Source organism: Chrysemys picta, chromosome 7 (assembly GCF_011386835.1).
Source record: "Chrysemys picta bellii isolate R12L10 chromosome 7, ASM1138683v2, whole genome shotgun sequence".
Classification (NCBI taxonomy): domain Eukaryota; kingdom Metazoa; phylum Chordata; order Testudines; family Emydidae; genus Chrysemys; species Chrysemys picta.
This window is the reverse complement of record NC_088797.1, coordinates 51,076,901-51,104,277: the sequence shown is the minus strand read 5'-3', so window position 1 is coordinate 51,104,277 and position 27,377 is coordinate 51,076,901. Positions and strand designations below refer to the sequence as shown.

Below are 27,377 nucleotides of genomic sequence, written 5' to 3'. Positions count from 1 at the left end.
CTAAGTGACTTGTCCAGGGTCACACTGGAAGCCTGTGACAGCCCAGGAAGTTCACCATGGGTGAACCTACCCTAGTACAACTCTTATGCATGGGAGGGTGGGGCATGAGGATCAGTCTCTTCTGGATTGGGGGCTCAGATATGCTGGTCATGGGGGCCAGATACCCAAGATAGCAACAGAGCCTTGAAAGGCAGAGGGAAGGCTGCCCTTCTCAAACCAGGTCACTGACACTCCAAAACTCAACCCCCTGGAGACTCACTTAGCTGGTTGTGGCAAAGGGGGGCCCAGGTTTGCATGGAATGGGAGCCCTGGCTGCTGAGCTCTTGTAGGCCAAGGATCAGGGCAGATGAGGCAATGACTGGTAGGGTTGTGAAATCTGCCAGGGAGGACGTGGTTTATAGCTGCACTGTGCAGATCCTGGAGTCCAGATTTCCCCACTAGGCAGCAGACACTGACTGCTACCAACCATCTCCCCACTCCCCAGCCCTGCGCGGTGTTTATGGAGAGCTCCCTGTGTGCCCTAGGTGCCTTTCACACTCATAGGCCCGCAGTGAGCAAGGGAAGGAAAGATCCTCCAAGTCCCAGACAAATCCTTCTTCTCCACCCTTAGAACTGGGGGCCCGATTTCCCCCTCCCTGTGGTCTCTTGAGCCAGGTCAGTGACTGCTACCTGCTAGTCACACTCCCTGTTCCCCAGGGACATGTCTCTCAGCAGGCCGAGAGGACAGCCAGGGCTGCTCTACCCTTTTCTCTTCGCCCAGGCTGCCTGGCGGTTCAGGGGGGTGAGAGCTTACTGCTGCAGCTACACCGAGGGGATAGGATCAAGGTGTCTCATACCACTATAGCTTATTCCCCTTATCTGTGCTGGGGCAGGGCCCAGGAGCCAACTGTGGCCACGGACAAGCACGTGGTGCTGGCTCGGCCTAGGCCCACCACTGGCACCATCCGGGTGCAATTCCAAAGTCTGCTTGGGTCAGTGGTACATTGCAGGGCTGCTGGCGGCCCCTGCCCCGCTGGGCCATAGCACCCACTTTATTAACCCCACACGGGACATTTGTTCTGGGCTGTAGTATTGCAAATTCCTGAAAATAAGAACAACTGATAATCATTGTAAAGCACCGCAGGACAGCTGCACATCCAGCTGTGCCAAGCACGTTCAGGCTGCAACAGAGACAGTTTGGGCTACAACGAAGATCATTTGGCATTTCAGAGACAGTTAACAGAAGTCCTGGTGCGGTTCACAATGGAAACTGGCTTTAACCTCAGACTCCGGACCATGTCCCGCTCTCATCCTCTGCTGCCACCACGTGGCCATCTCCCCGCAATAAAACTACCATAGTTTCTTTGCAGCCTTTATTCAATGGTGTTGGTTTCCTCCTCCAGCCCCATCCCAGGATCCGGTGCCATGGCCATGAACACAGATCAGTTGCTGAGCTGGCTCCGAAAACCCAGCCACAAAGGACAGGCAAACTGCCTGTGATCCGGGCTTGGGTGAGATCCAGGGAATACCTGGGGGTGGGAGAGGCTGGCACTGACTAATGGAGACCTGGGGGTGAATCCTTCTGGGGTTGGGGACCCAGCCACCCTGCCCTCCCCAGGGTGACCAGGCCAACATAAGGCGATGTGAGGGCCTCCTCACTTTGGCGCCCAAAGGGCCTGTTCTTCCTGTCCGGGTGCTCCCTGTCCCCCAGACCCCCAACAGGCCTGTGAAGGACCTGGCTGGGAGATGCTGGCGTGGAGACGCCAGGAGCAGGGGAAAGCTGGAAGACAGCAGGGAGAGGGACCACACCAAGGGGCCAAGCTGCTGGGCAGTATGGCCCTTCCTGCTCATGGCAGATTGCCCTGTGTGCCCTGCCCACCAATGCCTCTGAGAACCTGTCCCTTGGGGAGCCAGGCAGAATGCCTGGGCCTGGCAGATGGCTGGGGCAGAGGTGGAGCCAGCAGGTTTTGTGGTGCACAGGCAGTGACCCCTGGCTCAGAGACCTGGAGGCCAGGGATAGGGGGGTGGATGTGGAGTGGTGGAGATGCCACCTCAGCGCTCTGGGAATAGTCTAGTGATGGAGAAAAGAGGGGAAGTGCTGCAGGAGGAACCAGGGGTCCTAGGAGCCCAGTGCATACTGAGCGCCTACCCCTCCCCTGCCCCACCATAGAGGCAGCTCAGTGGTTTGAGCATTGGCCAGCTAAACCCAGGGTTGTGAGTTCAATCCTTGAGGGGGCCACTTAGGGATCTGGGGCAAAAATCAGTACTTGGTCTTGCTAGTGAAGGCAGCGGGCTGGACTACATTGGGGATTGGTCTTGCTTTGACCAGGGGGTTGGACTAGATGATCTCCTGAGGTCCCTTCCAACCCTGATATTCTATGATTCTATGACTCGATGACCTTTCAAGATCCCTTCCAGCTCTATGAGATAGGTATATCTCCATATATATTCCCCCCACCCAAACTGAGGGATATACCCCAGGAATGAAGAGGAGTGTCCCAACAGAGGAGGGAAGCAGGATGGTGTGGGGAGGCTGAGAAGTGGCAGGTGAGGTAAAAGCGCTGGCTGGAGGCTGTAGTGAGGAATGCGTGTCCAGGTGGGGTGGCCCCTCAGTAGCAGGGGTCTCCATTGGGTCCTAGTCACAGCACCAGGCATCTCGGGAAGCTTTAGGTTCTCTAAAATCTGCTATTTAACAACCCCATTAATGTGCTTTCCCTGCGTTTGGGGGCAGAGGGCTCTGCTTCCCAAGGGTGTCCCTTTCCTGCCATCCTCCACGCACATCAGGAGGGCGGGGCCTGCCACGGGGGGTGTTCTGATCGGAGCCGGGAATGCTCTGGGCATGGCTGGCATGGCACAGCACCCATCAGTAGGTCTGCGGTGTCAGGATGAAGAGTTGGTCCTCTTCCCTGCGGATCCACTTCATCAGCTTGTTGACAGCGCTGACGGCGGCTGCCTTGGTCCCCAGGGGGCTGTAGCACACGTAGAGCTCGAAGGCACTGGTCACCTGGGGGAGAGATGGGAGCCAATCCCAGTCAGTGCCTGGGCACAGAGCCTGCCTCCAGATGCCAGGAGGGGTCCAGGAGGATGGCCCAGCGATGAGGTCACTAACCTAGGAGATGGGGGTTCAATTCCTTGCCCTGTTACAGATCTTGGCCCAGATCACGTAGTCTCTCTGGCCTCAGTTTCCCCATCTCAACAATGGGGAGGGCAGCACTGCTGCATGGGGGGGTTATGAAGACATGTACATTAGAGACTGCAAGCGGACAGGGTTTTCCACCTCCTAACTGGGGAGCAAAGGTGGTTGGCACATTTCAGTAATTAACATTGTCCATTCTGCTTATGAAAGTTTAAACCCTGTAAGGGCCATCCCTTCCCCCCGGAGCTCCCTGGATTTGTACAAAAAACTGATGGATTTAACCTTTCCATCCCAGGGAGATGCCCAAGTTATGCCCACTCATGCCCTAGACCAGCAGCTACTTTTCCTAGAATGCAGCAACCCTCATCTCTAACATGGAGATGAGGCCTGTGGAAAGGCCTTGCTGCACTGCATACTGGAAACTATCTCAGCTCAACATGGAGCATTGCATGCTGCAATGGGTGCACGCTGCAATGGGTACATGCTGGCACATCAAGGACTCCGACAAGGCTAGGACTCTCCCACAAAAGCCAGAGCAGGGGGCAACCCCCAGCTTGCAGAACAACACTAGAAGTCTTCTGCCGTGTATTCACATTGTATCACCCTGGTGTCCCGCAGCATCACTGCTACAACCTAAAGGTCTCACAGCTGTTTGTGTGAGGATGCACGCTAGAGATGGGCTCTCAGAGGAGCAGCAAGAGAGTACGGCAGCAAAGAAGGGCGTTGACAAATTGGAGCGGGTTCGGAGAAGAGCCAGGAGGCTGATTAAAGAATTATGGTGAGACACGAAAGGAGCTCAATCAATTTAGCTTAACAACAAAAAGGTGAAGGGGTGACTAGAATCACAGTCTGTAAGTACCCAAAAGGGGAACAGATATTTAACAATGGGCTCTTCAGGCCAGCAAGTCTAACACAGACCAATGGGTGGAAGCTGAAGGTAGGCAAATCTAGACTGGAAATAAGGCGTACATTTTTAACAGTGAGGGGAATTAACCACGGGAACAACTTACCCAGGGTTGTGGTGGGTTCTCCATCACTGACCATTTTTAAATCCAGATGGGATGTTTTTCTATAATATCTGCCCTAGTTCAAACAGCAATAATTGTGGGGCAGTCTCTACAGAGGGGGGCAGATTAGATGGAATCATCTATGCAACCCCTGGTTACCGTGTACATCATGGTTGTCATTGTGCTGCAAAACCATGGCCATTTGGAACTCCGTGATGGGGACAGGGCTGGAACTCAGCTTGGCCTGCCAAAAGCCCAGGACTCTGCCACTTGAACTAAAGGAGATTCCCCTGAGCAGCAAACAGTATAAGGCTTATGACACACACTGAGCAGTTCTTATTTTCTCTCTCTCCCCCATGTATTTCCCAGGCACTTATCCTGACTGTGTGTTGGTATCCAGGTTCCATGCAGAGGAAATTCCATGCAGAGGACAGTGGAACATACACGCTAGCCAGACCACTTCAGTGTACTCTAGCTCTCCTATCTCAGCTTGTTATCCCCATCATGGCATGTGGGTCTTTGCCCCCTCTAGTGGCTGGTCCTAATAAGAGGAGAAAAGTCTACTACTGTTGCCAGCATTAATCCTGTAGCTCAAATGACAGAGGCTTGGCTGGTTCACACTCTTTAGATGTGGGACAGCTGATGGAAGGATGAGTGGTTCTTACCCAAGCCAGGAGATTTTCGCTGGGTCCTGTGAAGTAGATGTTTTTCAGGGGGCGGGAGGAGTTGTGGGCACGGCTGTGCAGGTACTGGTATAGCTCCAGCAGCCTCTGCTTCTCCTCCTCGCTGACATAGGGAGCCTCAATCTCAGGGCTGGAAAAAACAAATTGCCCTTTGATTAACCCCCTAGAACGTTAACCTGACCAGGGTAAGCTCTACGCAACAGAGCAATGGAACTCCTTGTCCCAGGACAACTGCAATGGGTCACACAAAGCTACTGAACCCAGTGGGCAGCACATGCAACCGACCTGCATACCTTGCAGGGTGATGGAGATCACCGGTAGCCAGCACCCACCCATGTCTGCCAGCTTGTTGCAGGTGACTCTGATGGAAATTGCACACTTGCTGGCACCTGCCTGTCACTGCCAGCTCCTCTCAAGGAAACTCTTGGACCCAATGAAGGACCCAGCATGGGGCGCTGTGAAGAGCAGCTAGCCTGCAAGGTGAGGAGGAGCATGTCCTTCACCACTCCCTGTCTCTGGTGCAAAGAGGTCTGGGTAATATAATATGCAAATGAACACACAGGCCTTGCTAGACCACTGCAGTGGAGATCTTCCCGGTGTTTGTTTTTTTCCAGGATTTGCCATGGAGGCCTCTCTACACCCCCCAGCCCACACCAGTCTTCAAGCCATGCACAAGGGGACCTTCTGGATGGCATTGCCCTGGAATCCTGGCAGCTGTTCCTAGACCAACCACAGGAGTCCCTGCGGATCAGTGCCACCCCCAGTGGGGGACAGTCCAGGACCCAAGGAGTACGGGTCTGGGAGATGGGTGTAAGTGAGCCCTCCAGAGCAATCCATTAGGAAGCCAGCTGCAGTTGGAGTCACACACTGCAGCCTGGCTGGATGTTCCCCCTCCCATCTTGCCACCAGTGATGCAGCTCCCCGAGCCGGAACAGTGCTGGGAGCACTAGTGCAGACAGGGTCTAGACCCATCCGGCACCAGCTGCCTGGAGCCTGGCCTACCTTGGCCAGCAGCGGGAAGCTGCCCTGTTGGGAGCAGCACTGGGAACATGAGGCATTCAGGCTGGTGTGGCGGGTGTCTTCTCCCAAGCACCAATCACTGTCAGGGTGGGGAAGCTGCTTCGTGAGCTCCTTGACTCTGGCTGCAGGGCACCCCCTTGGAGCTGCCACCCTCGAGCCCTGTGCCAGGCCTGCAAGGATCCCCTCTGCACTGAATGCCCCCCACAGTCCACTGCTCAGGGCACACCTGGGAGAGACCCACCCTGCCCCCCAATGACACACCCCAGGGCTTCGTGTGTACCTGACTTGCACTGTGGTGCATGAGGTGCCATGTGTGGCTCTAATGCAATGCCAGCTGTAAGCACAAGTGGTGGCTCTGGGGCACCGTGAGACTCACAGGCTGACCCAGGCACCATCAGTCCCTGGCACCAGCTTAGTGGCAGTCCAGGATCTGGCAGGCAGGGAAGCAGCCCTGGCTGGCACTGATTGTCATGGCCACAGTTGGGAGCTACCCCTGTGCTCTGATGGCACAGAGCAGCCCCAAGGACTCATCCCAGCCATGCGCGCTCCCCTTGGCTCTGCGTCTGGCGATGGAGACCATGCCCACCTCGACTCTCACCTGGTGAAGAGCCCCGAGCTCTTGGATTTGTAGATGAAGTGTCTTAGGTCCGGGATCCCCACTTGGGAGACGCTGTAGAAGGGGGTACGTAGGGCCTCCTGCAGGGCATGGGACACGCCACGCTTCCGCAGGCGCTCCTGGAAGCGGCGCTTGCAGTCGGAGACAGTGAAGAAGTCCTCACGGTCGGTGGAGACCAGGAGCAGGCACAGGTCCATGTCCTGCTCCAGGTATGAGATGTGGGCATGGAAGAAGCCACTGGAGTTGAACTTGGGCAGGCAGATAGGAGTCCAGGCCTCGCCTTCACGAAAGGAGGAGGAGGAGCTGATGAGGTTGAAGAGTAAATGCAGGTCAATGGGATGCAGGAACTGGTCCTTTCTCCTCACCAGAGACACCAGCTGGTTCCTGGACAGCAGGATGGAGAACACCAGGCTTTTTGCCTTGGCCTGCTGGAGGCAGGTGCTCACGGTGTCCCTGAGCCCCGCTGCCATTGGCAGGCAGCGCGCGGCACCCATCAGGAAGCTGGGGTCCCGAGCCATCAGGTCCAGCAAGTTGTCAGTGATGCGCTCTGAGCCCGCCAGCAGCCTGCGTAGGTCATAGTTCTGCTTCTGCTGGAAGATGTGGTTGAGCTGGGTCCAGGTGAGCAGGCTGAGGATCTGGTAGTAGATGTAGAGGAGCTCATGGGCGATCTCCTGCTCCGACTGCCGCGTCCGGGCCATGGCCACCAGCACTAGGGGGCTCCGGCGCACAAAGACCACCTTGTAGCCATCTGCCCGGCGTGGGAGGAGAGAGAGGGACACGTCAGCCCAGGGCAGCGCACCGCTGGGAAACACCAGGGAGCTCTTGTGGCTTGGGAGGGTCAGCGAATGAGGCCACGTCTACGCTACAGGCACTACTATGCTGGCGCAACTCCGTACCACAGACACAGCCTACACGAACCGATGGGTTTAGGAATACCACCTCCCTGAGTGATGGTGGGTAGGTCTTCTGTTGGCCTAGCTGCATCTACACCAGGGGTTAGGTCGTCATAGTTACGGGAAGCGCCGTAGCTACGATGACCTAACTCCTGTTGTAGATGCACCTAGGCCAATGGAAGACCTAGCTACCGTCTCTATGCAGCTAATCAACCTACATTTTCAGTGTCAGTCAGGCCTGAGAAGCAAGGACAGCTGTCCTTGCAGTGAGGTGGACACTGAGGGTAAGCTCCTCCAGCAATCCAGTATTCCTGGACCTAGCCAGGGAAGGGAAACCCAGTGCTTCCCCTGCACTGTGTCAGAGCCACAGGCTTTCGTGTGCCCTTTCCAGGGAGACACCAACACACAGGCCCCTCATCTCCTCATCTGCCTCCCTCTGTAACCATCTCACAGTGCCCTCAATTTGCCCACACATTTAAAGCACTCACCAACAGCGGATGCCCGGATTCGCACACACGGCTGTGGTAACTGCACTTGCAAATCAGGCAGCTGTGTTTGCAGCTGGAGGTCGGGCCCAGTGCCTGCCCTGCTCCCAGGACAGCAGTGAGCTCCTGTCCAAGCCGGTGCTCCGGCTGCTCTGTGCAGCGGTCGACAGCGGAGCATCACATCTAAGGTACAGCTAATACTCCCCGAGGCAGCATGTGCCATCAAGTGGCCCCTGCCTGCAATGGTACCTGCATGGATAGACCTGATGGCATTCTTCTCTGCCTCCAGGAAGGACACCAGGGCCATCATCACTCCCATGGTGCTGGACAGCGCCTCCTCTGAGCCGTAGCGGGAATACACTGGCTTGCCCGCCTCGCTCAGCACGAACACATGCTTCTGATGCATGCGCCAGGTCTCCATGGTCACGTCCTCGTCCTCCTTCTCTGACCGCGCTGAGTCCCTCCGGGCCGTCTGCAGCGAGAGATCCATCTTGTCCTCCTGGCTCGGCCTCATCTCCTCCTCCAGGTCTAATGCCATGCCTGTCAGCTGTGTGCTGAGCTCACTGAAGTCCTTGCTGATCTGTTCTATGCTGGTCTGGTCTGCCTGGTCCCCTCGCCCTTCCTCAGAGCTCCTGGACACAACGTCTCCATCCTCAGGGCTCGTCAGGTCCTCGTAGGACCGGGTGTGAACAAACATCGCCCCCTCCTGGCCTGCCCCTGGAAACCAAGACACCGGAGAGCTTTAGCCTCTCCTCTCCAGCGCCAAGATGACTGCTCCAAGACAAGCTAGGACAGCTGACTGGATGGTGGGGAGAAATGAGCCAGACCCTGGGAGACACCACAGATGGAGGGGAACCCCACTCGACCCCTGCAGGACCAATAACAAAGTCAGGCCCCATTCCCCCCGCTAGAGAGAGGCTAATACCCCAAGTCTCCAAACCCCACCCTGTGTTAGAGCCCCATCTCTGTAGCAGAGCAGGCCCACTCCTAAAGCAGAGCCAGCACCTCTGATGCCTGCACCCAGGGGCCCGGCTGGCTCAGTCTCTCATGGCCGTCGGGCTCTCCAGACACCTGCAAAGAGAAACCAACATGGCTGACCGTAGAGCCTAGCTGTCCTCTGAATAGTGCCACAGAATGGCGCTGCCGGAACTATCTGTGCCCTACTGGGGTTGTACCATGCCAGCTGCACACACAAAACCCCTGCACCCCTGGTGATGCTGGCAGGCCAGATACCAGCTTTTTCCCAAGCTGCAGGCATTAGCTAAGAACTGACAAACTCATAGCTGGAGACCAGACCACTTCACCTGTATGGTAGTTTTCCTCAAAAGAGCTATTACATTCTTATAAGACATTGGTTGTTTAGACCAGGGGTCTCAAACACGTGGCCCGGGGGCCGCATGCGGCCCGCAGGGTTGTTTTATGCAGCCCGCGAGCTCCTCGGGGCCCCCCCGCTCACCCCAGGGTTTACCTAGAGCGGCTCCAGCCTGACATGCACCGGGGGAAGGGCAGGCTCCCTGCCTGCCCTGCCCCCTGCTGCTCCGGGAAGCGGCCGGAACGTGGGGAAGCGGGGGCACAGGGCTCTGTGTGTTGCTCTTGCTTCAGGCAGCGCCCCCAGCAGGTCATATTGGCCGCAGTTCCCCATTCCCAAACAATGGGAGCTGCTGGGGATAGTGCCTGAAGCAACAGCAACACACAGACCCCTGTGCTCCTCCTCCCCCAGGTTCCGGCCACTTCCCGGAGTGGTGCGGGGACAGGCAGGCAGGTGGCCTGTCCTGTCCCCGGTGCGTGTCAGGCCGGAGCCCGCCCCCCGAGCCCCTCCTGCTGCCCGACCCCCTGCTGTACCCCGCACCCCTCCTGCAGCCCAACCCCCTGCTGTACCCCACACCCCTCCTGCACCCCACACCCCAACTCCCTGCCCTGAGCCCCCATCACACCCCACACCCCTCCTGCCCTCCCTGGGGGCAGGAAGGGGGCAGAGTTGGGGTGGGGATTTCAGGGAAGGGGTTAGAATGGGAGCAGGACCTCATGGAAGGGGTGGAGTGGGGGCGGGGCCAAGGGTGGCAGGGGGAGGTGTCAGTAATGCGGCCCTCGGCCAATGTACTAGTCCTCATGTGGTCCTCGTGGTCATGTGAGTTTGAGACCCCTGATTTAGACTCTATGAAACGCTTGTAAATTGCAGCCTGCATTAATCTCGCTTGCAATGTCTGTATCCCAGGCTATAAGAAGAGAGGTAAGCTTTGGTTTATAACTTTGAAAATGTCTGCTCTGAATTTGTGAACCCAGGCACAGGAATTGTCCCCCCACTCTTCCAGAAGGACTATAAAAATCAGCTGGGCCATCAAGAAACATCGCAATACAAAGGATTAGTTAACGGTCCTATCTGCACCTTGGAAATACTACCTGCAAGGAAGCTCGTCCTGCAGACTTGGAAGCTGAATGAAGAAAATGAAACCAAATCACAGGAAAGTTTTCCATCTTTTTGGCTGTTTGAACTCTGAAGGGCCAGAGACTCTAAGGCCATGTCTACGTGACCACTTTTGTCGGTATAATGTCGCTCAGGGGTGTGAACAAAACTCACCCTGAATGACATGTTACACTGACAGAAGTGCCATTGTGGACAGCGCTGTGCTAGTGGGAGAGCTTCTCCCACTGACACAACTACCACCGCTTGTGGAGGTGGTTTTATTATGTCGACGGGAGAGCTCTCTCCCACCAGCATAAAGCGGCTACACGAGCACTCTTACAGCGCCGCTGTAAGCTCGCTAGTGTAGACATGGCCTAACCTGAAGCCAGAGATCCTAAGGGATGCCTCCTGAGTCCACCCTGAAAGAGACTTTGAATTGACAGATCACTACAACTCGTTCACTCTTAGGATTAGACGGTAACTCATTGGGGTGGATATGTTCACTTGCTTTAACCTGTAAATAACTCCCTTATACCTTTTTCCTAGTTAATAACCCTTTAGATAGCTTATTACAGACTGGCCACAGGTGTGGTCTTTGGAGTAAGATCTAGGGGACCAACTGATCTGGGGTAAGTGACTGGTCTCTTGGGACTGGGAGCAACCTGAATATGTGGTGTGATTTTTTATGTAAGTGACCATTTATCACTAAATCCAATTTGTCTGGGTGGCAGGATAATTTGGGGACTGTCTGTGACTCCATGGTGAGACTGTGACAGTGATCCAGGAGTTCACATTTGTTATTGGCATGGTGAAATCTGATTATAGACCACCAGCTTGGGGTGTCTGCCCTGTTTGTGACTGTCTGTCCTGAGGTCGCCACTCAGGGTCCTGAGCCTCTCCAGACAGCGTGACCACCACCTCCTCCCCCTCCCATCCCAGCACAAGGCTGGGGCAGGCGCTTTGTTTTATGGCCTCTCTTATCTCTGCTCCGGAGCTGTGGGGGGACTTTAGTCTGGGATGGGGAGGCAGGCACCCTGCCACAGTCATGCAGACCTGTGGTTTAGAGATGCTGCCCAAAGCATAACACAGGGGACTGGGCAAGGGAATCCCCGGCTTCTGTGCCTACAGCCTTTGCCCACTGAGCCAGCCCCAGCGCTGGGGGTTGGTGGAGGGAGCCTTGTCCAGCCCCTGCAGGGAACGAGGGGCAGGGGGTGATTGAGCAGAGTAAACCAGCCACCAAGGGCCCAGACGGCATGCTCCTAGTGGGGTCCCCTCCCAGTGGACATGACCCTGATGGGGGGAGCACATTTTTTTTTTTTTTTTTTATAATGGAGATATCCTATCTCCTAGAACTGGAAGGGACCTTGAAAGGTCATCAAGTCCAGCCCCCTGCCTTCATTAGCAGGACCAAGTACTGATTTTGCCCCAGATCCCTAAGTGGCCCCCTCAAGGACTGAGCTCACAACCCTGGGTTTAGCAGGCCAATGCTCAAACCACTGAGCTATCCTCCCACCCCCACATGACAGCTCTTGTGTCGCTGTGACTCACACATTTAAAGGGCCAGCACTGCACCAGGGCAGTAACTTGGTTTTTCCCGTAGATCACGTCCAGACTCCATGGCACCATCCCTCACCAGGGAGTGCCCTCTGCAAACCCTGCTATCTAAATCCCCAGGTGGGCGGGGGGGGGCACAGATTGTTCCTCACCCCCCACTTGGCAACCAGTCCAGCAAACTCCCTGCAGCCCGAGCCTACGTTACCCTTTGTCCGAGGCCCCTCTGTCAGGAGCTTTCCTGGGGGCAGCAGTGGGGTGGGTGCATTAGAAGGGCTGGCGATGCGTTGCCACTGAAGCTGCACTGCCAAGATCCCAGAGGAAGGGTCGGGCATCCCCAGCCGGTGTGGAGTCCCTGAAGCTGGGCCGCCCCTCCGGGGGCCTGCTCCCCCCCAGTGGAACCTCAGGGTATCAGGAACAGTCAACATGGATTCACCAAGGGCAAGTTATGACTGACCAACCTGATTGTCTTCTATGATGAGATAATTGGCTCTGTGGATATGGGGAAAGCTTGACTTTAGCAAAGCTTTTCATACGGTCTCCCACAGTATTCTTGCCAGCAAGTTAAAGAAGTATCGATTGGATGAATGGACTATAAGGTGGACAAAAAGCTGGCTAGATCATCAGGCTCAATGGGTAGTGATCAACGGCTTGATGTCTAGTTGGCAGCCAGTATCAAGCGGCGTGCCCCAGTGGTCAGTCTTGGGGCCAGTTTTGTTCAACATCTTCATTAATGATCTGGATGATGGGATCAACTGCACCCTCAGCAAGTTTGCGGATAACACTAAGATGTTAGGGGGGGAGAGGTAGATAAGCTGGAAGGTAGGGATAGGGTCCAGACGGACCTAGACAAATTGGAGGATTGGGCCAAAAGAAATCTAATGAGGTTCAACAAGGCAAGTGCAGAGTCCTGCACTTAGGACGGTAGAATCCCATGCATTGCTAGAGGCTGGGGACCAACTGGCTAAGCGGCAGTTCTGCAGAAAAGGACCTGGAGACTACAGTGGACGAGAAGCTGGATATGAGTCAACAGTGTGCCCTTGTTGCCAAAAAAGGCTAACGGCATATTGGGCTGCATTGGTAGAAGCATTGTCAGCAGATCAAGGGAAGTGATTATTCCCCTCTATTCGGCACTGGTGAGGGCACATCTGGAGTATTGCATCCAGTTTTGGGCCCCCCACTTCAGAAAGGATGTGGACAAATTGGCGGGAGACTAGCGGAGGGCAACGAAAATGATGAGGGGGCTGGGGCACATGACTTACGAGGAGAGGCTGAGGGAACTGGGCTGGTTTAGTCTGCAGAAGAGAAGAGTGAGGGGGGATTTGATAGTGGCCTTCAACTACCTGAAGGGGGGTTACAAAGAGGATGGAGCTCGGCTGTTCTCAGTGGTGGCAGATGACAGAACAAGGAGCAATGGTCTCAAGTTGTAGTGGGGGAAGTCTAGGTTGGATACTAGGAAACACTATTTCACTGGGAGGGTGGTGAAGCACTGGAATGGGTTACTTAGGGAGGTGGTGGAATCTCCATTCTTAGAGGTTTTTAAGGCCCGGATTGACAAAGCCCTGGCTGGGATGATTTAGTTGGGGTTGGTTCTGCTTTGAGCAGGGGGTTAGACTAGATGACCTCCTGAGGTCTCTTCCAACCCTAATCTTCTATGATTCTATAATTGTTCCAGCCTCACCTCCTCCAGAAGGTCACTGCGTGGGGAAAGATGCCCTCTCTGGCTCCATCCCACTGTGCCCAGGGTGGTGAGACACCAACCCAGAATCCTGGCCACTTGGGTCACTGCAGGTCCCATGCCCTTAACAGCCCTATTAGCGTCATGGTCCTGGCCACATTCCCATCACCCTACGCTCATTGTCCTCTTCCACAATTCCCTGCTTGCTGATTGGCTGGGGCATCTGAGCCGCATAACAACTGCACAGTTGTTTCTCATTAACTATGGAGGGCTTGTGGGATGCTGTCTCATCTATAAATCCCTGGGGTGGATGGCTTCCCCACCAACCATCCCACAGCAAACATGGCAGCCTTGACTTGTGACATGTGTTCCCATTCCATCACCCAGCTGTGACGTTATTGACTTAAACTGTAACCATATAGAGCATTGTTGCAACCACTGTTATATATTTGCAGCAAATATTGTACAAAGGTTGTCAAGTGAGGTGTCTATGGAAAGGTTGTAGTTTGCTGGTTATGATTATGCTGTCTGTATGTGTGTATCAGTTTTGTATTTGAAGTTATGAATATTGGATATGTACTTGTATCTCAATGTGTTTGATTCTAAGTAGCCTCAGTGAAGCATTTGGTCAGCTTCTTGAGAAAGGACTATTCTCAGTAACTGCCCAATCAAGAAAACACTTAACTGACAATGGACTTTGGGAGATGCCAATCCATATCTGAGCTTTCCTAAGAATGTTCAAACTAACATGTAAACAATGGCGTCGGCCTGCAAAAAGCTGAATCATTCATAGACATGTGACATGCCCAGGTGGCTACAAACTCCATCTTGTTGCTGTGATTTTGCACAGGAGAACAAAGGGGTTTCCGCCCACAAGAGAAAGAATATAAAAGGCCCTGGAAACCTCTCCATTTTGTCTTCAATCCTGCTTCTTACCTCTGGAGGATCTTTGCTACAAACTGAAGCTCTGAACAAAGGACTGAATGACCCATCCAAGCTGTGGATGTACTCCAGAGACTTGAGTTGAACCTGAAGTTTGTTCCATCACTGCTACAAGCCTGAACCAAGAACTTTGCCATTACTGTATGCAATTGATTCCATTTAACCAATTTTAGGTCTCATCTATATTTCTTTCTTTTTATGAATAAACCTTTAGATTTTAGATTCTAAAGGATTGGCAACAGCGTGATTTGTGGGTAAGATCTGACTTGTATATTGACCTGGATCTGGGGCTTGGTCCTTTGGGATTGTGAGAACCTTTTTTCTTTTATTGGGGTATTGGTTTTCATAACCATTCCTCCCCAAAACAAGTGGTGCTGGTGGTGATACAAGAGAACTGGAGTATCTAAGGGAATTGCTTGTATGACTTATGATTAGCCAATGGGGTAAAACCAAAGTCCCCTCTGTTTGACTGGTTTGGCGTGCCTTAATAGTAAAGGAATTCCAGCTTTGGGTTGTAACTGCCTGGCTCTAAGCAATTTGTCCTGAATTGATACTCTCAGTTGTGTCCCGCCAAAGGCTGCATCGTTACACCAGCCAAACCCCGTTATTCCAACCCGTTTATCTCATGAAGGAATTCACTACGTGGGACTGGGCAGAGACAGGGTCAGAAGGTCAGGCGGACATTTTTGTTGTGGGCATGACCTTGGGGCGCCAGTCAAAGTGAGAGATCTTCCCAGTTATGGAGTCGGGCCCCTTCTCCTGATCTGCTCCCGGGTGGAGAAAGCGGCTCAGTTATGTCATCTGTACTAATCCCATAGCAGCTTCAGAGCAAGGATGGAAACTCTTCCCCATGCTGGCTCCAGGGTCATTCCCAGCACTAGCTCTGCCACCATGGGACCAGTGTCCCCCTGCCACAGCTGGGGCCGGAAGCAGGGAGCCGTGTCTCCGGGGGGGGGGGGAGGGATGACACCCGGAAAGGGGAAAGTGGCCAAGGCTGGTGCCACAGCTAGAGGCAGGGGTGGGGCTGGCAGTGGAGCCCCGGGTGCAGGGTTGGGAGCCCACTTGCAGGGCCAGAGGGAGCAGAGCCCCGGGAGCAGGGCTGGCAGCCGGGAGCCCACATGCAGGGCTGGCAGCTGGAGCCCTGGGCACAGGGCACCAGGCACCCCCCGCAACCCTAGTTTCCACACCTATGCATGGGACAGCTTAATCCATGGGGATAACATGACGTGATCAGCCCAGAGATGGACCCTCACTCACATCATTCCTGCTGGTTGGCCTATGCACCAGTCACGGTACCTCAGCTAGGGTGGCCTGCTCCTCCCAGTATCCTTCCCAAGCTAGCCCAGGAAATGAAAGAGGAAGTTGTTTTTGGCCTCCCCCCCGGGGCCAGCAGAACAATCGCACAGCTGGAGTGAGCATGGCCCCTCCTACGAATGCAATAATCCCCTGCCCCTACCTGGTTCCATGCCCTGAGCCAGCCCTGGGGTAGGGCTCTCCGACCTCTCTGTGGGTTGCCCATCTGCTGGCACCAAGGACCCGTTGGGGACTTCCCAGCCTTTCTTCTTGTGAATGTCAGCAGCCATTCCTCAGAGGCTGGCAGGGACCTGCACACAAAGGAAACTGTCAGCCCTCCATGTCCCGCTGCTCTCTTGCCTGGTCTTGCTGCTCCCCAGCATGGGCAGATGGAAGCACCATGACACAGTGGGCATCGCATCAGAGAGGTGGTGAGGGGGGAAACCTATCCAGGAATGTCTGGGTGGGGTGGCAGCAGCAATGGGGAATGGGCCAGAGGGTAAGTAGTTCAGTTCTCTTTGATCATGGTCTGGAGCTCACTAGGGGGAGGAAACAGCTGGGCATGTCTCTGGTAGCACATGGAGCAGGCGTGTAAAAGCCATCTCTGCGCCACCTATCCATAGCAGGTGGGACACATCTACAGGAGGTACCTCTTCTACGTCCAGGCTGAGATCACATCCACGTTACTCAGCCACGGGAAGGGCCTGGAGTTCTCTCTTCCATTGTGGGAGTCATGCCACAAAAGGGACAGTGGTAGATGGGGGCGGGTCCTGGGGAGGGTGACAAGGGAAAGGGCACATCCTCTGAGCAGCCCTGACAACCTTTCAATGGGGGTAAGAGGAGCAGAAGCATCGGGACGATCCTTGGAGCGCCACTGGCTGCTTTGGGTCAAGAGGACCGGTTGGAGGAGCCGAGTGGGGAAGAGTGGTCAGAGGGAACAAGACCCATCCCTCATCAATGGGGCCGGTTGGTCTGAATGAGGGAAAGCAATGGCTCTAGAGATCCCCAGAGCAGTAACATAATGAAAGGGGGTGGGAGCTGGGTGGGAAGGGTGAGAAGCTGGCATGGGGAGTTAGTCAAGCATGGCTCATTCAGTCACTTCCCCATGGCTGGCCCCAATCCCGATCAGACCCCTGAGCCAGTTGGATGCCAGCGCCTCACCAGGCCAGTGGGAGCATGTGGGCAGGAGGAATCAGAGTGGAGCCTGGATCCTTCCAGTGCAAGAATCCCCCCTTCCTCACCCACATTCCCCAGGGCTTGGCTCTCACCAGGAAGAGCTTCTCACCCCACTAGTTTAAGCAGCTCCATCCCAGCCACTCACTGGCTGGGGAGTGATGGGGGAGCACAGAGGAGGCCAAAGAGATGGGTGTCCTGTCCGTGCTCACCCCTGCCTCCCTTGTTCTTAGGCCTGTCACTAGCACCATCCCACCACTGCTACTGATTGTTTTCTTGGTGTCAAGCAAAGATGTTCTGAAATGGCTAGAGACAAGGCTCAAGCTCTGCTAGGAGCAGGGTGGCCTAGTGGATTGAGCGCTGTAGGGGGGCTCAGAAGAGGCAGGCTCTATTCCTGGTTCTGCTGCTGGGTGATCTCCCTGCCTCAGTTTCCCCATCTGTAAAAGGGGATAATGCTGACCTTCTTTGTAACATGCTTTGAGAGCTAAAGACAAAAAAGCACAGCCTCCTTGCCTAGACCTTGAGCAGAGCTGAGACTCTGGTCACATTAGCATTCGCCACCTAATTCTCCTGGCTCGGTTGGGGTGCACAAACTCCTGGAAAGGCGTCATGAAAGCTGCTCTAATTCCAGCAGGGTTTCCTCTCTTCCACACTCCTGTATAATGGATCCCATTGGTTTTCTCTTTCTGGGGCCTGAGGCCAACTCATTGGTCCCCTTGTTATTTGTTGTCCTGGGTTTGGGTTGAATTCACCTCTGTGCCACATGAGTGCCTAGCCACCACTCAAACCACATTGGAGTCCTGTGACACTAGCCCGTGCGCTGGCTCCTCTGCCCAGCCTGCCCTTTGCACTGGCACTGCTTCACCTCTCCCTGCATTCGGCATATGTATTTGAAATGGACAGAGCACAGAAAAGAGAAGGAGTGGCTTAGCCAACCAAACAATATCGATTCTTCGCTCTTACCCAGTGCTTTTCATTGATAGATCTCAAAGTGCTTTACGGAGGAGGTCAGTACCATTATCCCCATTTTATTAATGGGGGAACTGAGGCACAGGGAGGGACATGATAGGCCCAAGATCAACCAGCAAAGCAGTGGCAGAGCCAAACATTGGTCCCAGGCCTCCTGGGTCCCAGTTCACTGAATCACCCTGCAGTAGCCTGTAAAGTTGATAGCGGTGATAATCTATCTCATTGGATAGGGGTTTTCCCCCCCAGAAAACCTGACAAGCCATTTTCACATAAAAAGTTGGATAAAACACCAAGTGCGGCCTACAAAAGCAATGCCACGTGTGAGCCTCGAGTTTGTTTTCCTTCATGGTGCAATAAGTTGTTTTTTAGATTAAATACGCTCATGTTTGGCCATCATTTTTCGTAACTGATGGTTCATCTGTCAGCAGAACCCGGCACATAAAATCTTCAGAGAACGCCATGGAGAATTGGCCACTCTCTCCTAGGGCTTCAAAGAGGACTGAGGCCATAGGGTTCCCTCAGCTTAGCTGCCTTTATTCAAAACAGCCACCATCTCCTATTCCTCTTACCATGAGGGAAACCAAGCTGCCTGCAGGGGATGGGTGGACCTACGATGCTGAGGAAGAGAGAAGTACTGTGAGGACTAGGTGAATGGAGACATGGGCAGCCTGTGTCCCCCGGAGAACAGTGGGAGACCTCAGCTGTTTTGAAAGTGGGCAGATTTTTGTGGAATTCTCTGAACATTATTATTCATCCTGCCTCCTTATTCAGTATGGCCAACCTCAGGAGAGCCAAACTCATGAGTTGGACCCCCACATACTATGCGGTTGGCCCCCCAAGTCATGAGACTTCAAAAACATCCTCAGGCCATGGTTCCTGGCCTGTCTTTTGCCCTTCTAATTCCCCTCTACTCCTATGGCTCTGCATGTGTGATCCTTTCAGGTTGACAAGGCAACCTCCAGCACACACTAAAATACACCCCTCCCCTGGCTGCTCAGAGGGAGCCCCCACTTACTCTCTCCACACCGCTGAGATGGGGAGCTGCCATCCCCTGCCTATTATTGCCTTGACTCCCCCTCCCAGGCCTTGCTGCCCCCCGAGGCTTCTCTCCTACCTGGATCCCGAGGCGAAGAGAGGTGATGAAGCAGTGGGAGGCGTTGCTGGTGGGTCCAGAAGACCCTCCCCCAGCCTCACTGGAGGGTGGTGACCCATCAGGAACTGCCATGCTGCAAAACAGCCTGATTTGTATTGGGCCACAGCTGGCATGACGTTGGGACATGACTTGGCCAGCCCAGGCCTGTCACATAGCTCTGAAATGTTTCTGCTTAGGCTGGCACCATGTCGTTGGGCAACCAGATTCCAGCTGCAAGTGAGGTGAAGAGGGCCAATGTTCAGATGCAGCACTTAAGTGAGGTTAACGCCAGGTGTGTCCATGGATCCCACGCGTGGCTACAGAGATCAGGTAACAGCATGAGCCAAAGGGCCACTCGGCGCGGTGGCATGGTTTATGTTTGCACACACAGGATTCGCAGCACAGCAGTGGCACATGAACACATCGGGGTGGGTGGGTCTGAGCGCACTGAAGTCATGGGGGCGGGCTCAAGACTTGTGGGGAGAATTGAGCTGCCACCTTTAACACTTTAAAGGATTGGGGCCTGTTTTATAGCGCCCCTTTCTGGCTGCAACCTAGGCTTGCACTTGCTGGGCCAGTGCCTTCCCTGGAGGAATTCTGCCTTAAACCTTCACACCAAGCCCAGGGAAGGTGGTTTTTATTTGTTTTATTGCAAGTCTCCTCAACAAACAAGATCATCTTCCCCACCTCTGTCCCTCACATCTGTCAGTTCATCACCCCAAAAGCTCCTGGCTCTTACCTCAGAGCCTTGTGGTAACAGGACTTCCCACAGTCTGGCGCTGTCCATTTGTCTCTTAGAGCAGTTCCGCCCAGCAGCGGCCGCAGCCTCTGGCAGGTATTGCAGCCCCCGTTCCATTTCCTGCTCCTCCTTCTATGAGGATCAGCCAGTTAAGGTGCAGCTCTTTCCCAGGTGCAGCAGCAGGGCTAATCAGCTAGCCAGCTGCTGGTCTCTGATCTCAGTGGGATGGTAGGTATCCCCTTATAACTTTACAGGGCCCAAATGTTCTGAATGGCAGAATATAAAGCCCTGGAGGCTGGGTATCAGACTCGTTCATTTTCTGCTCGTGGGCAGAGCAGAGGCTGAAATAGAATCTGGATCAATGAAGGTCTATCACGGCAGTGCACAAAGTGGCAGGCCTGCTTTGGCTGGAATTACACTAAGGACAGACATAAGTAGTTAACACATACTGCAAGGGACCATTAACTACTTGTGCTAAACAACCTGCTCCACTTCGTATTTAGCTGTGTCACTGAGTACCTTTTTCAGACTTGCAGAAGAGCTCTGTATAGCTAGAAAGTTTGTCTCTCTCCCCGATAGAAGTTGGTCCAATACAAGATATTACCTTGCACACCTTGGATCTCTAATATCCTGGGACTGACACGGCTACAACAACACTGCATACTCAGGCCAGACAAACAGATTCCTTTCTTCTCTTCGAACAGGCACGTATCAGGAACTAGCAAAGGGAACTGAAAGCAAAAGCGGGACCTGAAGGCAGTGCATGAACCTGATCTGGGCCTAGCCCTGGTGCTTTAGCTTTACTGTCTTTATCTGAGATGTATGTAAGGCCAGTTGCCACAGTGCAGACTCTGAGCTATGTAGTTTGCCTCAACAGTTTGCGTCATCTCCTGTTCTTAAACACAGTCTGAAAAGACCAGCATTCAGGGCTCTGTGCTGCTTCTGCAACAGTGGCTTGCACAATGCTTAGCACAACTCAAAGAACTACATGCGTCTTGCTGCGTTAAGGATGGCGAAGCATCAGCTATCACAGGGGAAGCTCTGACCTCAGATCCTGGCTGGGGCCCCAAAGGATTAACTGATTTTCCACAATTCTGAAATGCAGCCATTTGTACAAGACACATTCACATCTCCCTCCTTTCAGACCACGTTCCCGTTGACTATTTGAAGGCATCTTACAGCTGTCATTCTGTTTAATGAGTTACAGCTCTAATGAGGATGGCATTGGCTCTGGGCCCAGGGCAATAAACAGCTAAATAAACAAACTTTTGCCCTCTTCAATTCCTGTGCTGAAATACTCCCTCCCTCCTTCACCCACAGTTCTCTGCAGCAAAACCAAATGCAAGAAGTGAAAGGCAGCACTTGTGGGACAAGTGTATATCTGCTACTACCAGTATCAGATGGGCCCTATCAATCGACTCCCATTTGGAAGGGCTTTCGATTCTGAGATGCCAAGGCCAAAAGGGAACCTTGTGATCATCTGGTCTGACTTCCCACATAGCACAGGCCAGAGAACTGCCCCATGATAATTCCTAGAGCAGATCTTTTAGAAAAGTATCCAATCTTGATTTAAAAATGGTCAGTGATGGAGAATCCACCACGACCCAGGGTAAATGGTTCCAATGGTTAATTGCGCTCCCTGTTAAAAATGTACACCTTATTACCAGTCTGAATTTGTCGACCTGTATAGTGCAGTCTGCTAGATTGAAGAGCCCATTGTTTAATATTTGTTCGCCATGTACTTATAGATAGTAATCATGTCACCTTAAACCTTCTCTTTGTTAAGCTAAATGGACAGAGTCTATCACTATAAGGCATAGCTTTTACTCCTTTAATCATTCTCAGGGCTCTTTTCTGAAACCTCTCCAATTTACCAACATCCTGCTTGAGTTGAGGGCACCAGAACTGGACACAAGATTCCAGCAGCGGTCGTACCAATGCCAAGTAGAGAGATAAAATAACCTCGACGCCTACTCAAGATTCCTCTGTTTATGCATCCCAGGCTCACATTCGCTTGTTACACTGGGAGCTCATGTTCAGCTGATTATCCACCACACTCCCCACCCTACACTACCCGCCGGCTACACTACACTACTCGGCGGCTAGCGATCGATCCAGCGGGGATCAATTTATCGCGTCTAGTCTAGACACAATAAATCGACCCACGAGCCCTCTTCCGTCGACTCCTGTACTCCAGCGCACAGGCAGAGTCGACGGGGGAGCGGCAGCAGTCAACTCACCGTGGTGAAGACACCACGGTAAATCGATATAAGTATGTCGACTTCAGCTATGTTATTCATGTAGCTGAAGTTGCTTAACTTAGATTGATTCACCCCCTCCTCCTCCAGTGTAGACCAGGGACACATCTTTTTCAGAGTCACTGCTTCCCAGGATAGAGTCCCCCATTCTGTAAGTAGGACTTGCATTCTTTGTTCCTAGATGTGTACCATTACATTTAGCTGTATTAAAACACATATTGTTTGCTTGCAGACAGTTTACCAAGTAAGCTAAATCACACTGAATCAGTGACCTGTCCTCTTCATTATTTAAAACTCCTGCAATTTTTGGGTCATCTGCAAACTTTATCCCTGATTTTGTTTTCTTCCAGGTCATTGATAAAAATGTTAAATAGCGTAGGGCCAAGAACTGATCCCCAATGGAAACACACCCGCTCGATGACGATTCCCAGTTTACAGTTACATTGAGACCTGCCAGTTTTTAATCCATTTAATGTGAACCATGTACATCTTATATCATTTTACTTTTTTTAAATCATAGAATCAGAGAAGATTAGGGTTGGAAGAGACCTCAGGAGGTCATCTAGTCCAACCCGCTGCTCAAAACAGGACCAACCCCAACTAAATCATCCCAGCTAGGACTTTGTCAAGCTAGGCCTTAAAAACCCCTAAGGATGGAGATTCCACCACCTCCCTAAGTAACCCTAGGTAATCAAAATGTCACGTGGTGCCAAGTCAAACACCTTAGAAAAGTCTAACATATTACATCAACCTTTATTAACCAAACTTGAAAAGATATCAAGGTAGTTTGATGGGATCTATTTTCCATAAACCCATTGATTTGCATTAATTAACCTCCTTTAATTCCTTATTAATCAAGTCTCATATCATTCTCTTGCTCCATTCTCTTGCCCAGGATCCATGTCAGGCTGACCAGCCTATAATTACCTGGGTCAATTTTAAAAATTGGCACAACATTAATGTTCTTCCACTCCTCTGGAATTTCCCTAGTGCTCCAAGACTTATTTAAAAAAATCAATATTAATAGTCCAGCATGCTCTTCAGCCAGCCCTTTTGAAACTCTTGGATGCAAGTTTGACCTGCTGATTTAAAAATTAGTTAGTAGCTACTGTTCAACATCCACCAGAGATACTAGTGAAATGGGGAGAGTGTAATTACTATGTGATAAGACTATATCATCTGATCCCACCCAAATACAGAACAGCAATATTTATTTAGCACTTCTGCCATTATTACTGATGATTCCACCGTGTCCATTAAGTAACGGACCAAGGCCATTGCCAGGATGCTTTTTATGTCCAATATATTTTAAAAATGCATTGTCCTTAACTCTGCCAGCCATAGATTTCTCATATCCCTTGGCTTCCCTCTCAGTTTTCTACAATTCTTAACTTCTGATTTATACTCATTATTATCAACTTCCCTTTTCCTCCATTTGTTGTATTTTTTTTATAGCTGCCCTCACTTCCTCTCTAAACCAGGTCAGCTTTTTTTAACCAGTACAGCCTTCCCTCCTTGATTTTGGCTTTTTGGGCATCTGCTAACAATGTTCTGAAATGATTCACTGTTATCATTCCCATTTTTCTGATTAAATTCATCCTCCCGGCTGATTTGGCTCATAATTGTTTTCAGCTTTGTGAATACAGCACTATTAAAGCACCAAGGGTACATATCACTGGTCTGATCATTACTCTGCATGCACGTTATAAATGCAGTTAAATCATGGTCACGTATACCTAAGTTACAGTGAATTTTTAGTTCTCTTTAAAAAGTGCAGCGCTGCTGGAAGCTTCTCCCACAGCCCTGCTCTAGCACACCAGGTACTGTCCAGCACAGCTGCTGCTTCCAGCCATGACAGATCTAACCCTAAGTCCTGCCGCTTCCCCTTCCAGGCGCTGCAAAGCTCTGTCGGTAGCCACTTATGGATTCTCTGGGCGCTGGCAGCAGGGGTTCCCCAGCTGCGGAGTTGGCGAGCAGAGGCATCACTTGGCACTGCAAGGGCTGGGGCTGCAGTGGTTTCTCTGACTGGCCCAGCTGGAAAGCAGCTGACGAGGTCTGTGCTGCACTCAGCTTGAGGGGTCTAACTGGTCACTTCCCAGCAGTGGGATTTCACCAGTGATAGACACAGGGAATGGGATGCGGAGCCTTTGGGCTGATGGTTTGACTTTGGCCCAAGATGGTTGTGATCGCAGTTCCCATCTAGTTAGGTGGGCTGTGGGAAATGGGCTTTGTGGGCAGGTGTTAACATCAAGACCACCGCCACTGGAAACCCACCGCTGTCACTGGCATGGCCCAGCACCTGGGCATGAGGGCTCTTGGATGGCAGGGGAGGAGTATGCCCTGGTGCTCCTGGGGGCTGTGCTTGTTCTCTATGCTTCAGGACGCCCAGCCTGGCACTTTCCACCAGCACTTATCTGGGCTTGTGTTGTCTGCCCCCATCCTCCCCACTCGCAGGGCCGGCTTTAGGAAGTGCGGGGCGCGATTTGAACAGTTTCGACGGGGCCCCGGCAGGGATGACTAAAAAAAAAACCACGTAAAAAAACACGTGGGGCTTGTACTTACCGGGCGGCGCTCCTAGTCTTCGGGTCTTTCACTCGCTCCGGGTCTTCGGCGGCACTGAAGGACCTGCTGCCGAAGTGCTGCCGAAAACCCGGAGCGAGTGAAGGGCCCGCTGCCGAAGTGCCGCCGAAGACCCGGAGCGCCACCGGGTGAGTAAAAATTAAAAAGGAGCCTCTAGCCAGGGAAGGGATTCTCGGCTACTTCTTTCTCCTCTCCCCTCCCCTCCGGTGGCCCTGCCACTGGGCGCGTGGCCCTCTTAGGCGCGGGGCCCGATTCGGGGGAATTGGTGGAATTGGCCTAAAGCCGGTCCTGCCCACCCGCTCCCAAACTGAGATGGGGTAAGACCAGATGGAAGCACAGCTGGGGGTGCAGGGATGCCCCTGTTTTCCTCTCACTGTCCTTGCCCCACCCTGACCCTGCCTTCACCCACAACGCAGGAGGAGCCCCTCCCCGCACAGGAACACTGGCAGCTTGCTGCCAGAGGGAGACCAGGCACATCTCTCGCTTGGGCACCCTTCCTTGCAGACCCCACTCGCTATGCCTAGGAGATGTCTTGGAGGTGGCCAAGAAGCGCCACAGCCAGAGGGGACAGGCTCCCCGGGGAGGCTGGATCTTGGAGAGCAGCGTCGGGGACACGCAAGGACAGAGAGAGACTCAAAGGGACCAACCTGTGCGGTTCAACCAGCTGCGCTCGGGAGGCCCTGCTTCGCAGCTCTGGCAGGAACCCAGCGTCAGTGGCTGCTTTGCGAAGCTTAGACAAAGGGGGAGGGAGGGATGCCCCAGGGGGCCCTCGGCCTGCCTGCTGCTGCCTCCTCTGGACACGCTGTCATTGTAATCGCAGTCACACTGTACAGGGCGTCCAGCCAAGTTTGCTCCTGCTGAGTCCAGCCAGGAAAGCACTGCACAACTGCTTCTCCTCTAGCTCCGTTTCCAGTGTCACACACCCCAGTGCAGCTTGGGGATTGTAGTCCACAAGGATTCAGTGCAGTCTGCACGGGTCACTTGGGCCGCCCATTCTCCCCCACTCTGGGGACTAGTGCAGCGCTGGTCCCCGCAGTGGTCACCAGTGCTTTGTCCAGCAGTTTGACGCAAGCTACTGCTGCGAAACCCTTAGCACAGAGCAGCCTGCGTGAATGTTCTCCTCTATTTCCATTGCACTGTGCTCAGCTGTGGTGCTGGCTGCAGTGCAATCAGACCCAGAGGCGGGCCAAAGCCCAGGAGCTATGCCTGTCTAATAACATGCCTCTGCTTCCAGGGTAGGGTGACCAGATAGTAAGTGTGGAAAATTCAGGATGCTATTTTTCCAGGGGGGAGGGGTATAGTTGCGTATATAAGCCAAAGTCCCTAATATCGGGACGGTCCCGCTAACACTGGGAGTCTGGTCACCCTGTTCCAGGGAGAGGAACAAGTTCAGTACAAGGGGCTTTCTGATGATAGAGTGCAGCAGCCTAAACTCTGATGAGAGCAGAGAGAAGCCTGCACCAGTGATCCACAGCCAATGTGCTGCACCAGGGTCTGATATACCTGAGCTCTGGCATCACTGAGGTGTTTTACCAATGTTTGTTTTCTGTAAATATGCTCCTTAATTCTTATGGTTCTATTGAGATGGTTGGAAAGGCAGGTGAGCAGTAAGGTAGCAAAGTTTGCTGAGGACACAAAGCTATTTAGGTTAGGACCAGAGGGGACTGCGCAGAACTTCAGGGAAACCTAACCAAGCTAAGGGAATAGAGAATATGACAGCAAATGCAATTCACTGTTGGCAAGTGCAAAGTTATGCACTTTGGAACAAGTTAAGCTACTTGACGTCTTTCAGGGGTCCAATTTAACTGCATCAACACGAGAAAGAGATCTGAGGCCTGGTCTACACTACGGGTTTAGGTCGACTTTAGCAGCGTTAAATCGAATTAAGCCTGGACACGTTCACACGACGAAGCCCTTTCTTTCGACTTAAAGGGCCCTTTAAACCGGTTTCTTTACACCACCTTCGACGAGGGGATTAGCGATAAAATCGGCCTTTGCGGGTCGGAATTGGGGTAGTGTGGACGGAATTCGACGTTATTGGCCTCCGGGAGCTATCCCACAGTGCTTCATTGTGACTGCTCTGGACAGCACTCTCAACTCAGATGCACTGACCAGGTAGACAGGAAAAGACCCGCGAACGTTTGAATTTCATTTCCTGTTTGCTCAGTGTGGAGAGCACAGGTGACCACGCAGAGCTCATCAGCACAGGTAACCGTGATGGAGTCCCAGGATCGCAAAAGAGCTCCAGCATGGACCGAACGGGAGGTACGGGATCTGCTCGCCATATGGGGAGATGAATCAGTGCTAGCTGAACTCCGTAGCAGTAAAAGAAATGGCAAAGTATTAGAAAAGGTCTCCAAGGCCATGAAGGACCGAGGCCATAACAGGGACACACAGCAGTGCCGCGTGAAAATTAAGGAGCTACGGCAAGCCTACCACAAAGCCAGAGAAGCAAACGGAAGGTCCGGGGCAGAGCCGCAAACTGGCCGCTTCTACGCGGAGCTGCATGCCATTCTAGGGGGTGCAGCCACCACTACCCCAACCGTGTGTTATGACTCCATCAATGGAGAAACACACAGGGAAGAGGGTTCGGGGAACGAGGAAGATGAGGATGGAGGTAATGTAGGTAGCTCACAGCAGCAAGGAAGCGGAGAAACCGGTTTCCCCAACGGCCAGGATATGTTTGTCACCCTGGACCTGGAACAAGTAACCCCAGAACTCACCCAAGACCCTGAGGGAACACAGGAGACCTCTGGTGAGTGTACCTTTGTAAATATTACACATGGTTTAAAAGCAAGCGTGTTTAATGATTAATGATTAATTTGCCCTGGCAATCGCG

The 27,377-nt window shown here is 53.0% G+C and overlaps 1 protein-coding gene across 3 annotated transcripts; it reads right to left on the bottom strand.

Moving 5' to 3' along the window:
• Positions 1-1,338: 1,338 nt before the first annotated feature.
• Positions 1,339-25,678, bottom strand: MON1A (MON1 homolog A, secretory trafficking associated). 3 transcript variants are annotated; one of them, XM_008174662.4, is made up of 7 exons: positions 25,186-25,420; positions 19,701-19,832; positions 15,851-15,998; positions 8,069-8,536; positions 6,424-7,189; positions 4,788-4,935; positions 1,339-2,983 (listed from the first exon to the last, which is right to left on the bottom strand). In XM_008174662.4, the coding sequence occupies exons 3-7, from the start codon at positions 15,975-15,977 to the stop codon at positions 2,843-2,845; spliced, it is 1,650 nt and encodes a 549-aa protein (XP_008172884.1). In that variant the 5' UTR covers positions 15,978-15,998; positions 19,701-19,832; positions 25,186-25,420; the 3' UTR covers positions 1,339-2,842. The 3 variants fall into 3 exon arrangements, with proteins under 3 accessions (XP_008172884.1, XP_005289394.1, XP_042705966.1); XM_005289337.5 differs by lacking the exon at positions 19,701-19,832 and having other exon boundaries at positions 25,186-25,449; XM_042850032.2 differs by lacking the exons at positions 15,851-15,998; positions 19,701-19,832 and having other exon boundaries at positions 25,186-25,678.
• Positions 25,679-27,377: the final 1,699 nt, after the last annotated feature.

What these genes read in the sequence shown, in the direction of transcription:
- MON1A (XM_005289337.5), bottom strand. Translation starts at nt 15,977, where the DNA reads ATGGCTGCTGACATTCACAAGAAGAAAGGCTGGGAAGTCCCCAACGGG. An exon ending in CATCAGGTCTATCCATGCAG is followed by an intron (nt 7,190 to 8,068) that starts GTACCATTGCAG and finishes CACGCCGGGCAG; the next exon opens with ATGGCTACAAGGTGGTCTTT. An exon ending in GCGAAAATCTCCTGGCTTGG is followed by an intron (nt 2,984 to 4,787) that starts GTAAGAACCACT and finishes TCTCTCCCCCAG; the next exon opens with GTGACCAGTGCCTTCGAGCT.